Below are 12228 nucleotides of genomic sequence, written 5' to 3'. Positions count from 1 at the left end.
GATCTTCCAACCTGGAGAGCATCCTAGGGCTCAGACTGCTGCTTTCTTGTGCCCCAGCAGAGTCCTCGCTGAAGAAGCTTACTGAGCAGCAGAGATGCCACAACCACCACCATCAGGGACATAGTGGCAGTGCTCAGAGCCTATCCCAGCACGTGTAGGTAGATGCACCAGCTAGGGAATGATGTTATTCCCATGCTCAGCACCCCAGGACATACAAGGAGAGCCAATCTCTCTGGCTGGAAGCCTGTCGGGGCTACAAAGTTTTGGCCTTGGTGGCCCCAAGTGGAGCTGTGGAGCTGTTGTCCAGGCTGAGGCTGCAGGAACTCATGCCAGGGGCGGTCTGGAGGCAGATAGATGGGCAAGGACTCACCACCCCATCCATCCAGGCAGCAGGAGCAGAAAGGCAGCAGTGGGCAGGGAGGGGGTCTCTGCCTGGGGACTCAGCAAGCTGGACCTCAGGGGGACACATCTGAAGAGTCCAGTGCCAGCACTGCACTACCCAAAGGACGGGCAGGTGGGGAATCCCACCTTGGCCATGCTCTTGTCCTGGTCGTGCAGGTGAAGGAGCAGTGGCAGCAGCAGTGCAGGGCTGACCCGCACCTCCTTTTTCATCAGCTTCATCTCAGCCATGAGGCCCATCACCACTCGGAAGAGACGGATGGAGAGCTCCCCCACGGTGTCCGACTCCTTGGGGAGGAGGGAAGGAGGACCTCAGGCAGCTCTGCTCCAGAAGGAAGCGGAGCTGCGGCACTGCAGGTCTGCCATGGGGTCCTTGGGGCTGGCGGCTGGCGAGGAAGGCCCTGCGGAGGGCCGGGTGGCTAAGGGTGGGTGTGCCGCCGTCCTGCCACGGCCAAGGCTGGGTGAGCGGCTGCGGGGAATTCGGGATCGGGGCACGGGCGGTGCATCCTCCGGCCGCCCGGGGGCGCGCGGGGCGGGGCGGGGCGGGCGGGGCGCGGGAAGTGACGGCGGCGGCGGGGCCGGAGAGCGGTACGGGCGGGACCGGGCGGGACCGGGGCACGGCGGGAGGGGGAACGGGACGGGGCAGGGGCCCGGGGGCGGGGCAGTGACGGGGCACTGGTGGGCTTGTGGTGGGTCAGTGCTGGGGTCTGTGATGAGACCAGTGATAGGGCAGTGGTGTGGTCGGTAGTGGGATCAACGATGGGCCAGTGGTGGGACAATAATGGGGTCAATAATGTGTCAGTGATGGTCAGTGCTGGGTGATGGGGTCAGTGATGGGTCAGAGATGGGGTCAGTGCTGGGGTCAGCGATGGATCAGTGGTGGGTCAGTGATGGTCAGAGATGGTGGTCAGTGGTGGGGTGGGTACCGTGTGTTCAGGACGTGCAGCCATGAGGTGGGGGCAGCGATCAGCTGGGTGAAGCCGTTTCTATTTGTGCACCATGTGTGGGTGCCGAGTGGTTTGGAGCGATGGGGGGATGCAGGCAGGATGGGTGTCCTGTGTCAGGGTCCAGGGTGGGGAAGTGGGGTTGCCGTGGGGCCCTGGACAGACGTGTCATTCACACCAGGGAAGCAGAACCAGGCTCTGTGGTTGGTCATGAGCCTGGGCTGCTTCCTGCCGTGCTGCTGCGCAGGCACCGAGGGCGCAGGAGCCGGCAGAGCGGGCAGGGTGAGTGTGAGCAGGGTGAGTGTGGGCAGGTTAAGTGTGGACAGGGTGAGTGTGAGCAGGGGGAGAGTGAACAGGGTGAGAGTGAGCAGGGGGAGAGTGAGCAGGGTAAGCACAGGGAAGGTGGGTGCAGGCAGAGTGAGTGGCAGGCAGGTGCTGTTGGGGTCCTGGTGTGGGTTTGCTGGGTGGATACAAGAAAACCATCACCCACTGAGGGTGCCAGTGGGGTCTTGGGGTGCTGTCTGGCCTCTGAAGGGGTCATTGCGGGCTGAGCTGGGAGTCAGGGATCTTGGAGCTAGGGGGGCTACTGGGGGGCACCCTGAGGGTGTGGGAGGGCGAGCCCAAGCTCTCCCCACCCCCCAGAGGGGAAGTGGAGCAGTTTGCTCAACCCCATTCTATAAACGGGTGTGGCGGTTCCTCCTGCCTTTTGCCTGCGGCTTCTCCTTCGCAATGGGAACAGCCACCGGGCTGGGAGAGGGATCCCCACCACATGGTGGTTGTGACCCCTCAGAGGCTGTCAGGGCCCCCTGGAACCTCCATGCTGGGGACACATGTAATGAGCTGGCTGGTCTGACAGGTGGCCAGGTGGCAGGAGCTAGTGGCAGAGCTGGGGAGGGGGCAAGGCCAGCACTGTGCCTCCTGCCCCTCTGCTGGTTTGGCAGTGCCAGACTTGCCTGCAAGTCTCAAGGCACAGATTCCTGGAGCTGGCACCACGTGGCACTTCCCTGCCACTGTTGTTTGACGTTGGACCTGCCGCTAATCCCTATGAACTCATCTGTCTGCACTGCTGGGGAACTGTGCCCGCACTGGGGCCAGTGCTGGGCTGGGGGGGACACACATGATCTGTCCCCCACTGCCTCTAAACTGTGGCCTGCTTGGTTTCCTGTCAGTGAGAAGAATGGGCTCGGTGTCAGAGGAGCTCAGCTTGGTCCCCCTGCACCAGAGGCCGGAGCTGCTGGAAGCCTGTGCTGAGCTGCTGCGCGAGGAGTGGGGGAAGAGCCGGGCGTCGCGGCTCCACACGCTCCAGCGCTCCTCGGACGCCTTTCCCATCTGCCTGCTGCTGCTGCGGAGCCGGGGCCCCACCGAGATCCCTGGCCCCCGGGAGGGTCCCTGCCAGCTGGTGGGCCATGTCCGACTCTCCCGCGTGGTCGGCCGTCCCCGTGACCTCTATGTGGAGAGCGTGGTGGTGGCCCGGGCGCTGCGGGGCCAGGGCTACGGGCGGCGGCTGATGGAGGCCACTGAGCGGTGGGCCCGGGCCCGGGGGTTTGGCTGCCTGCACCTCACCACCCACGACAAGCAGCATTTCTATGCCCACCTGGGCTATGTCCTGGGTGAGCCGGTGCAGAGCGTGGCCTTCCTCAGCCCTGCCATATCCTCCGAGGTGCTGCGGCTCTTCTCCGCCCCTCCTGGTGCTGCCATCACCATCAGGCCAAGGGTACCCTCTGCCCCCCCGCCTCCCCTCCCACCCCTCACTGTCCCACCACCCCCCCCTCCACCGACTGTGATCTGGGCGAGGGGTGTCCTGGCTGAGAACAGCAAGCAGAGCCTCCTGAAAACCCCCCACCGCGACGCCAAAGGGCTCCCCATCTTCTGGATGAAGAAGGACATCTGAGGGGCTGGGGCCCCAAGACGGTGATTAAAAGCAGTGCAGGCAGGAGCTGCCTGCTGTGGCGCTGCCTGACTGCCTGCCATTCTTCAGGGCTGGCACCAGCTCCCCCAGCCTCCCTGGTTCACCCTGGCCCCATTGCTGGGTGGGTCCTCACACCCTGCCCTGCCTGGGCACACTGACTCCACTCCCACCTGGCTCCCGGCTCGCCTGGCCATGGCTGTGGGACCACCAGTGTGGCTGGGAGCCAGATCCAGTCTAGGCTGTGGGGCTGGTGGTGGGGCTCCTGATCCCAGGAGCGCCACCCAGTCCCAGCAGTGTCTCCTCCACTCAGGGGATTCACTGAAGGGCAGCTGGGGCTGATGGTGTGTGGTGGTCTCCAGCATGGCCACTGCTCTTGCGACTGAGCAGCCATGGGTAAACCAAGGCACACGATGGCTGGAGGGGCACCAGGGGGAGTATGGCATGGCAGTGGGGCTGCAGAGTCAGGTCCCTGAGCTGCATGGCGAGGGGGGCAGGTGGCCAAGCCCCCCCACCCCGAGGCAGCCGTCGTCAGTGAGAGCTAGAGGCATGGCAGCGGGAAGGTCAGGGAGAGCGTCCGGCCTCGCGCCGGGGGATTAGCGCTGCCCTTGCTGCATCACGCGGCCCCTGGGCCCGTCCGCCGTCTAATCCCCTTGTCCCGGGCAGCCGGCCAGCACTGGGCAGGGGCACCAGCCCCCTCTGGTTCTGCCTGGTCTATGAGGGACCCAGCTGTGCCTTTGGCTCCACCACGCCTCTTGTGGGGCTTGGTCCCTCAGTAGGGCACCCAGCTGGGCTAGGTGCTGTGGTGAAATGGGGAGGAGAGGGTCATGGTGCCCCCACTACAGGCAGGATTGGGAGCCAGCAGGAAAATGGAAGCACTGGGGTCTGTGGCTTGCAGTGCCACTCCAGAGCTGTGCCATGGCTGTGCTGGTGGCAGGCAGGGGCTCGACCCCAGCGTGCAGCAGGCAGAGGTGCCCACTGCCAGTGCTGAGGCAGGAGGGGTCTGAAACCCTCAAGTTTACCAAGTCCTGTGGGGTTTTTGGGTGGGCAGCACGTGCTTGTGGGGCACCTGGCACCTGTGGTTGATCCTAGTCTGCCGCATGCCAGGGTGGCAGTGCCAGCATGGCTGGGGTGCCTGCTGTGCCCCGCAGCCTCACCCCCACTGCTTTCTTTTCCCTGCAGGGTGCTGGCCCTGCAGGCAGCCAGTGAGGGGGGATGGTGCTGGTGCTGGTGCTGTGGGTGTGCCTGGCACTGGGCACCACCAGCGGGGAGAGCCCAGCACCTGAGCCCCTGTCAGGCGGCCAGCCCTTTGCCGTGGTGTGGAACGTCCCCACTGGGCGCTGCCAGTGCCGCTTCGGTGTGGCGCTGCCTCTCAGTGACTATGGCATCGTGGAGAACCAGGACGGCTGCTTCATGGGCCAGAACATCACCATCTTCTACAAGAACAAGTTTGGGCTGTACCCCTACCTGTCACGGCAGGGTGTCCCCCACAATGGGGGCATCCCCCAGCGCGTCCCCCTTGGCTTCCACCTCGCCAGGGTGGCTGAGGACATCCACCTCCTCCTGCGCCCTGCTTTCCATGGCTTGGCCGTGGTGGACTGGGAGGAGTGGAGGCCCCTCTGGGCCCAAAATTGGGGGACCAAAAAGATATACCGGGCAGCCTCGAAGCAGTGGGTGCGGGACCGGCATGGCACCCTGCCGGCACGGCGGCTGCTCCGGCTGGCCCAGCAGGAGTTTGAGCAGGCGGCACAGGCTCTGATGGAAGAGACGCTTCTGCTGGGCCAGACCCTGCGCCCACGAGGGCTTTGGGGTTTCTACCGCTTCCCTGACTGTCTCAATGGAAACTGGGCCAAGAAGGCCAACTACACCGGGCAGTGCCAGCCGGCAGAGGTGCAGCGCAACAACCGGCTGGGCTGGCTCTGGGCCGCCTCTTCGGCCCTCTACCCCAGCATCTACCTGCCACCAGCACTGCCACCTGCCCTGCGCCACCGCTACGTCCACCACCGGCTGCGTGAGGCCCTGCGTGTGGCCGCCTTCGGGGCCCACGGCCTCCTGCCCGTGATCGCCTATTCCCGTCTCTCCTTCCGCCGCTCACCCCAGTTCCTGGAGCTGGTAAGCACTGTGGGGCCGGAGTTGGTACTGTGTGTGCCAGGGGGTTCTGCATGGCACAGGGACACAGCCTGTGCCTCCCCAGCCTGGTCATGTCTCTGTTCCTGGCAGGCTGACCTGGTGCACACCATTGGGGAGAGTGCAGCGCTGGGAGCAGCTGGACTCGTGCTCTGGGGAGACATGTCCTATTCCCGCTCAGCTGTGAGTATGGCCCCGCACTGCACTGGGGCCGGCACATGGTGGGCAGCAGGAGGTGGCATGGGACATACAGGATGGCCACGTCCCTGATGCCTGCTGGGGAGGGGTGACCAGAGGGTCTCCGGTTCTGGGGCAGGTTCTCAGTGGTGCTTCCTCCCCAGGAGAGCTGTGCCAGCCTGCGCCACTACCTCGTGTCCATCCTGGGCCCCTACGTGGCCAATGTGACAGCGGCAGCCCGAGAGTGTAGCTACAGGAAGTGCCATGGACACGGGCGCTGCGTGCGCCAGCAGCCCCATGACCTGGGCAGCCTCCTGCACCTCGGCCCCAGTGCCAGCCCACCGGCTGCCTTCCGCTGCCACTGCTACCGTGGCTGGGCAGGCGAACGCTGTGCGCAGCGGGTCTGGCCTGGCCCTGCTGCCTCCTGCCTGGTGCCCACCCACACTCACAGCCTTTATGGGCATAAGGACCTCCCACCCTCTGATACCTGCCCCCCACAGGGCACATGGGGCTGGTGACCCGGGCTGGGGACTACCACGGTCCCTTGCTCTGGCAGCACTGCTGCTGGCACTTCTTAACGGTCTCATTAACTTAAATAAATCCTCCTGGCAGAGCTGGCATGGTCCTTGTGGGCAAAGCTGGGGTGGGGGGGTTTTGTGGTGCCCCCAGGCTGGGCACAGTTGCCATTGCTACTGAGAGATGGCACAGACCCCAGTTTGGCTCTGGATGGGTCCAGTGGGGCCTCAGTTTCCCTGCATGGACTCTGCCCTGATCCCTTGGTGAGCTGGCAGCCCCTTTATCCTGGGAAAGGGTATGGGGCGCTGCCACAACCTGCTGTCCCTTTGCCACACTGGCACTGTGCTGCTGGCAGCCCTGTCAACGCCACCAGGCCCCCCTCCCCACAGCTATTTTTATCCCCCCCCAACTGTGTTTCTCACTATCCTATTTTAAGCAGCGCAGTTGGCGCACTGGCAACCCAGTGCCCAGCTCCCAGGGGCCCCGCACCACCTCACTGCCCACTCACACTGCCCGGGCGCAGGGCAGAGGGAGCCATGCCCAGGGAGGCTGCAAAAGGTACACTGGGAGCGGGCTGGGGGCTGGTGGGGGCCCTGGCACCCCAGGGGGGACTGGGTGGCATGGGACTGTGGGGTTGGGATAGAAGCAGTGGCCAGATGGTGCCTTCTGCCAGGGGGACTGTGGGCAGAGATACCTGCCCAGGGAAGAAGAGGGTCCTGGAGGGCTGCAGGTGCAGGGCAGCAGGGTTTGGGGAGGGGGCAGGCAGCTGGCTGGCACAGCCCCCTGCACCAAACCTATGTGACCAGCTCTGTCCCCCAGCTGGGGGGAAGCAGATGCAGGGGTGATGGGGATACCCACGGGCCAGCCCCCGGCCAAAGGCAGGGCCCTGGGGAGGGTCTGAGGGGACCTGGGTACCAGCTGAGGCTCCCCAGCCCTGATGCCCACCAACCTGCAGGGTGACTCACAGTCTGGACAGCAGCAGCATGGCGCCATGCTGCCCTGCGACACGCCACTGACCCCAAGAGGGATTGGGAATGGGCACAGTGCCAGCCTGCCCCGCTCCGCCACGGGCACAGCACGTGGGCCCTGCCCACTGCTCAAAAATGCGCAAACACCTAGAAAAGAACCCTTTCCCTCAACCCCATGCTTGCTTCCTGAAATGGTGCTGGAGCCATGCCTACTTCCAAAAAGCTCCCTCACTCCCATGAGGGATGTGCCCACTTGGGCAGTGGGCACCAGGTCCCCCTGGCACAGCACACATCCCATACCTCCATCTGTGCATCCCCAAGCAATGCCTGAGCACGGTGCCTGCAGGGCAAGCTGAGCCACACCACCGGCTGGCACTGCCCTGGCCCTGCCCACTGCCTCCCAGCTGGCCCTGGGAGCCCCAGCCAGCCCCAAAGTGCCCGGGCTATCGGGACCAGGGGGTGGCACATTCCTGCCCCCAAGCCAGGGCCAGATTCCAGTCCCACTAACGAGGCTCCGGGAGGCTCTGGAATCGTGGCCACCAGGTGCCTGCCTGCTAAGTGCTCCGATGACAGCGTCAGGGCCGGGGGGCACAGCCAGCGCTTGCCTGCCCCGCCTGCAGGGCTGTGCCAAGGGAACACCGGCCTTGGCTGCCCGCCCCACCACAGCACTGAGCTGCCAAGGTTGGGATCCGCCCCCCCCCAGGGGTCTGGTCCCACAGGGGTGCCTGGGGCAGGGAGGGGTTGTGGGCAGGGCACACGCTGACCCTTTGCCTCTGCTCCAGCAGACAGCATGGGAAGGGCTGAGGGTGCTGCGCCAGCAGAGCCCGGGGATCCCGACAGCAGTGAGCCGGGAGCCATCAGCCTGTGCCCCGTGGAGTCCATCAGCGACCTGCACTTGGCCTCGGGCGGGCAGAAGGGCACAGAGGGTGAGAACGCTGGGGGGTGGTCCTGCCAGCCCTGGCTGTGCTTGTGACTGGGTTCTGACCTCTTCTCTGCCCTGCCTGCAGGCAACGGCCCGGCTCCCTCCAGCAGCCTCCGCCGGCCTCCACCTCGGCCCGTGTCCCCCGTGCCCCCAGCGCTACTGCCTACCCTGCGCCCCGTGCCCCCTGCCAGCCCCTGCCCCTGCCTCGGCCCTGGCCACCCCCTGCTGCTGGCTCTGCTGGTGCTCCTGGCACTGGCGAGCCTGGTCCTGGCCACGCTGGCCATCTACCTGAGTGGTATGTGACACTGGGCAGGGCAGGGGGCTGGGGTGCTGCAGGTGAGCCTGTCCCCAACATGTCCTCATCCTCTCCCCGCAGTCCTGCAGAGCCAGTCCGTGCGGGCGCTGGCCCAGTGGCTGGAGAGCCAAGAGGATGCCGTGCACCAGCTGCGGGCAGCCAGCAGGCAGCTCTGGGCTCGCCTCAACGCCAGCACCCAGCCTGGCGGGCACCGCTGAGCTGCTCCCAGCCCCACCACGGGCTCCAGGCCACCACGGGAAGGGGCAGCGAAGGGCAGGAGGGGGCAACGGGCAGCCTTACCTGCTCAGACCCGGCAGCATTGCCTCTCGGGGCACAGGGGCAATCCTGGCTCCCGCCCCAGGCTGCGAGAGAAAGGGACAGGGCTGTAAGGACCGGCACCCGCCTCTGTGACAGCCCTTCCTCTTAACAAGGCAGAAGGCACCCTCCAATTAGCCTTTTAATTACCTCTTACAATCAAAGTCTTAGAAAATCACCATGATAGATACATTCCCGGAGTGGCAGGCACTGCCAGCTGGCACAGCCCCATGCCTGCCTGGGCAGTTGCCCCCCCGTAATTAATTTCCCCCAAGATTACTATTTCATATAAAGCATTTGGCTGTAAAAAGGGCTAAGACTGAGCAGCTGGCTGGGCTGAGCAAGGCCTGCCACCCTGCACTGCTCTGCCACCACCCCTGGTGCCAGGCTGGCTGTGGAGGCAGGGGCTGTGCCCAGCGTGGCAAGTGAAAGCGAGTGCTCCTGCCACAGGCACAGACACCAGGCCAGCTGCCCCACAGCCTCGCACAGCTCTGCCCTCTCAATCACCCCTCAGGCTGTGCCAGGCCACCCTGGTGTCCCCACAGGACTGGGGAGGGGGGGACATGAGCCTTGCCTCTAAAAGGGGCTGCAGGAGCTCTGGTGAAAGCCCTTCCCACTGTGCCACACAGAGCCTCAGCCACAGAGCAGGCACACAGCAGACACGCCACCACCTCCCCCTGCTCTTCTTTTATCCTTCCTTTCTTTGGTTAAAAAAATAAAAGAGGGGGCAGCCCCCGGTGGGGCAGCTCCAGGCATTAAATACTCTGCTGTACATGAATAAAAGCCCAAAGGCTAGGGGCACCTGCCCCTCACAGTGCTGGGTCTGCAGTCCAGGTGGGCTGGGGGCTCTGCCCCCTCTGCCCATCACAGCACATCTGCCCGCTTGTCCCGCACACGGCTCCGGGCTTTCGTGCGGGCTTTGAAGGCGGCCGAGTTGTAGAGGTGCTGGAAGGAGAGGGAAGAAGAGATGGGTTAGGGATGCTTCATCGGTGCCCACTAGATTCAATCAGCGGCACAGGAGGGGACTGTGGGCATAAATCTGGGAGGTGGAACACACCTTCTCAAAGCGGGAGACCTTGCTGGCTTTCAGAGCAGCCGCATCCAGCACCAAGGGGGGCCCGAGGCCAAAGATCTCCCGTAGCAGCTCGTTGTTCTACAGAAGTAGGGGCATGTCAGCACCCACCACCACCAGCCCGGCACTCCCTGGTGTGTCTCCCCAGCCCCTACCTGGAGGTGGTGGCGGATGCCAGAGCCCAGCACCTCTTTAAAGGCTTGGTAGGTCCGCTGGCGTGCCCAGCTGTCCAGGTACATGCACTCCAGGCCAAATCGGATGGTCTCCTCCTGGTACTCCCCACTCTGAACAGAGAGAGGGGCATCAGCAATAACCCAGGTACCAGCCCTACGTGTCCCTGGCTCTCCATGGAGGGGAATCACCAGGCAGCTGGGCAGCAGCCATACAGCGAGGGGCTTGGCAGGGAAGGGCACCACCAGCCTCCAGCACCTCAATGAAACGCAGGATGTCCCGGAAGATGGATCGCTGCTTCCGTCGGTCTGTCTTGGCTCGGTACTTGTTGCTCTCAGTAGCCAGGACCTTGAGCTGGGCACACAAGAGCTCTGTATCTTGGTGGCACAAGTCCTCCTGCCAAAAAGCAGAGGATTTGGAGGGATGTGGCTCCAGGCACTGCCACCATGGCCATGACAGGGCAGGGAGATCACCCAGGCCAGACCCTCTGCCTGGACACCTGCTGGTGACTCCAGTCAGTGCCAGCTCAGCCAGGGCACAGGCAGGGTGCTGCTGCCTGCAGCTCCCTCCCACCTGGCTACTGCCCACCCACTGTTGTACCTCCAGGTCCTGGGCCAGCTCAAACACCAGTGCGATGGTTTCCCCGGCCAGGATGCGCAGGGCGACGCTGCTGCTGGACAGCAGTGGGGGCAGCTGCAGCCAGCGACTGGGACAGAGAGGTAGGAGGACAGTCAGGGACTCTCTACTCCACAGCTGGCTACCCCACACCAGCCTCCACTCACCCCACACCCCACTCACTTGTCCAAAATGCTCCTGAGGTGGGAGGGGGGGCAGATGGTCAGGAGCAGGGACCATGACTGGAGCGCGCTGCAGTGCAGAGGCCCGTGCTGGGCAGGTGCTGAGCCTGCCTCACCTGTGCTGGGGGGGCTGAAGACCCCCTCCAAGCAGGACAGGCACGAAATCAGGTCCTGGAGGGGAGAAACTCACCAGTCAGACCACAGCTGACATGAAGATGCCATAGTGAGCTGTGCACTGGGGACTGAAGGGGACCCACCATGCCCAGGGGCACCAGGAACTCCCTGAGACAGGAGAGACTCCTCCACCCAGAACACCCCATCTCTGCAAGGCAGGCCTCCCCCCAGCTCAGCTCCACACTGCCCAGGGAAGGGGCCTGGGCTGTCACTGATGTCCCTGTACCCCTACCCCAGCTCAGCTCCAGGCTGCCCTGGCATCGTGGGCTGAGGGCAGGTGGCACAGCAGCCCCGGGTGCCCTCCTGCAGGGGTACGGGCGACACTCAGGCGCAGTTACCTCGAGGTCAGCAGCAGCAATGTAGCAGCACATGCCCAGGGCCATGGCACACTAGTGAGAGGAGTGAGGAAAGGGCAGTCAGAGAAGGCAGTGCCAGGACAGATCCAGCACCCAACCAAAGAGAAGCCAGGCGGGGTGCCTCTGCCTTGCCCCCCTGCTCTGTACAACACCCAATCCCATCACCTTCCGGCAACTGCAGGGGCCCCAAAGGCTCTCCCCAGCACCGAGGTGTCCCCAGGAGGAAAGGGGCCGGGCCTTACGCTCTGCCGGGCGCTGGGGCTGGCCATGCTGTCTGTCAGGACGCTGACGAGCAGGGGCTTCAGGCTGCGGAACACCTCTTCTCCCTCCGGGCCGGAGCCCATCTGGAGGCAGAGGAGGGTGAGGACGGTGCCCGCCAGCGCCTGTTCGTCCCCTTTACCTGTGGGCAGCACGAGAGACCTCCCTCAGACCCGGGTCACCAGCCCCGCCGCCCGCAGCCCGCCCGCGCCCTGACCTTTCTTGAGACACTTCTCCAGCGAGTCGGTGAGCGTGAGGCGGCGCTCCAGCAGGAACTCGGACAGGGTTTTGGAGGACAAGGCCAGGCGCAGGCTCTGCAGTGCCGCCTGCCGCGTCTTGGCGCTACGAGAGATCGCGGGACGTCACAGTCCAGGGTGTCCCGGGACATGGCACGTCCCTGCCCCCGGCTGGCAGCGCTGGCAGGGATGGGCAGCGCGCCAAGAGCGCCCACGGCAGGTGGCAGCCGCTCCTCACCTCTTGTCCAGGAGGTTGTCCATGTGCTCCTTCAGCCGGTCCTCTGCCTCCTCCTCCTGGCCTTGCTCACTCGCCGCCTCGCTCCCTGCCCGGGCGGCACCACGTGAAGGCGGGGAGCCCGCGGGTGGGGGACACCGCCACACACGTGGGGACACCAGGGGGGTCCGCGGGGCTCACCTGGTCCCTCCTCGGCTGGGCTGGCGCCCTCGCTGGCGCTGCTGCAGTGGCTCAGCACCTCGCTGCCGGCCTCCTCCTCGCTGCCGGGCGAGCCCGCCCGGGCGCTGCCGGGGCCGCCTGCGGTGGTGCGGGACAGACACGTGTCAGACCGGCCGCGTCACCCGCGTCACCCGCGTCACC

The 12228-nt window shown here is 65.1% G+C and overlaps 4 protein-coding genes across 5 annotated transcripts in view; 3 read left to right on the top strand and 1 right to left on the bottom strand.

Moving 5' to 3' along the window:
- The first annotated feature begins 1050 nt into the window (after positions 1 to 1050).
- On the top strand, positions 1051 to 3300 carry NAT6 (N-acetyltransferase 6). Of its 2 annotated transcripts, none has more exons than XM_017820026.1 (2): positions 1051 to 1625; positions 2513 to 3300. In XM_017820026.1, the coding sequence occupies exons 1-2, from the start codon at positions 1427 to 1429 to the stop codon at positions 3232 to 3234; spliced, it is 921 nt and encodes a 306-aa protein (XP_017675515.1). In that variant the 5' UTR covers positions 1051 to 1426; the 3' UTR covers positions 3235 to 3300. The 2 variants fall into 2 exon arrangements, with proteins under 2 accessions (XP_017675515.1, XP_017675514.1); XM_017820025.1 differs by having other exon boundaries at positions 1051 to 1640.
- A 113-nt stretch (positions 3301 to 3413) lies between these two features.
- On the top strand, positions 3414 to 6166 carry HYAL3 (hyaluronoglucosaminidase 3). The gene is made up of 3 exons (XM_017820024.1): positions 3414 to 5361; positions 5470 to 5559; positions 5718 to 6166. Exons 1-3 carry the CDS (start codon positions 4465 to 4467, stop codon positions 6069 to 6071), a joined length of 1341 nt encoding a protein of 446 aa, XP_017675513.1. The 5' UTR covers positions 3414 to 4464; the 3' UTR covers positions 6072 to 6166.
- Positions 6167 to 6605: 439 nt separating this feature from the next.
- On the top strand, positions 6606 to 8472 carry LSMEM2 (leucine rich single-pass membrane protein 2). The gene is made up of 4 exons (XM_017819847.1): positions 6606 to 6627; positions 7820 to 7963; positions 8045 to 8254; positions 8336 to 8472. Exons 1-4 carry the CDS (start codon positions 6606 to 6608, stop codon positions 8470 to 8472), a joined length of 513 nt encoding a protein of 170 aa, XP_017675336.1.
- Positions 8473 to 8693: 221 nt separating this feature from the next.
- Positions 8694 to 12228, bottom strand: part of IFRD2 (interferon related developmental regulator 2) — a 5590-nt gene continuing 2055 nt past the window's right edge. The window contains exons 2-12 of the mRNA XM_017819846.1: positions 12049 to 12165; positions 11872 to 11956; positions 11615 to 11739; positions 11382 to 11539; positions 11122 to 11172; positions 10611 to 10780; positions 10413 to 10518; positions 10071 to 10208; positions 9797 to 9925; positions 9627 to 9722; positions 8694 to 9514 (exon numbers count right to left, since the gene is read on the bottom strand). Of these exons, the coding sequence (XP_017675335.1) occupies positions 9434 to 9514; positions 9627 to 9722; positions 9797 to 9925; positions 10071 to 10208; positions 10413 to 10518; positions 10611 to 10780; positions 11122 to 11172; positions 11382 to 11539; positions 11615 to 11739; positions 11872 to 11956; positions 12049 to 12165 (1256 nt within the window). The 3' untranslated portion in view covers positions 8694 to 9433. The remainder of the gene's footprint in view (positions 9515 to 9626; positions 9723 to 9796; positions 9926 to 10070; positions 10209 to 10412; positions 10519 to 10610; positions 10781 to 11121; positions 11173 to 11381; positions 11540 to 11614; positions 11740 to 11871; positions 11957 to 12048; positions 12166 to 12228) is intronic.

The sequence above is a fragment of the Lepidothrix coronata genome, unplaced genomic scaffold, assembly GCF_001604755.1.
Source record: "Lepidothrix coronata isolate B3197 unplaced genomic scaffold, Lepidothrix_coronata-1.0 Scaffold78, whole genome shotgun sequence".
Taxonomy (NCBI): Eukaryota; Metazoa; Chordata; class Aves; order Passeriformes; family Pipridae; genus Lepidothrix; species Lepidothrix coronata.
This window is presented reverse-complemented; position numbering and strand designations above follow the sequence as displayed.

Excerpts from the sequence above, each read along its gene's own strand:
- NAT6 (XM_017820025.1), top strand. The coding sequence starts at position 1,427 with ATGGGGGGATGCAGGCAGGATGGGTGTCCTGTGTCAGGGTCCAGGGTG. Across the intron at positions 1,641-2,512 it reads GCAGGGTGAGTGTGAGCAGG|TGAGAAGAATGGGCTCGGTG; the intron begins GTGAGTGTGGGC and ends GTTTCCTGTCAG.
- HYAL3 (XM_017820024.1), top strand. The coding sequence starts at position 4,465 with ATGGTGCTGGTGCTGGTGCTGTGGGTGTGCCTGGCACTGGGCACCACC. Across the intron at positions 5,362-5,469 it reads CACCCCAGTTCCTGGAGCTG|GCTGACCTGGTGCACACCAT; the intron begins GTAAGCACTGTG and ends TGTTCCTGGCAG. Across the intron at positions 5,560-5,717 it reads TGTCCTATTCCCGCTCAGCT|GAGAGCTGTGCCAGCCTGCG; the intron begins GTGAGTATGGCC and ends CTTCCTCCCCAG.
- LSMEM2 (XM_017819847.1), top strand. The coding sequence starts at position 6,606 with ATGCCCAGGGAGGCTGCAAAAG. Across the intron at positions 6,628-7,819 it reads GCCCAGGGAGGCTGCAAAAG|CAGACAGCATGGGAAGGGCT; the intron begins GTACACTGGGAG and ends CCTCTGCTCCAG. Across the intron at positions 8,255-8,335 it reads GCTGGCCATCTACCTGAGTG|TCCTGCAGAGCCAGTCCGTG; the intron begins GTATGTGACACT and ends CTCTCCCCGCAG.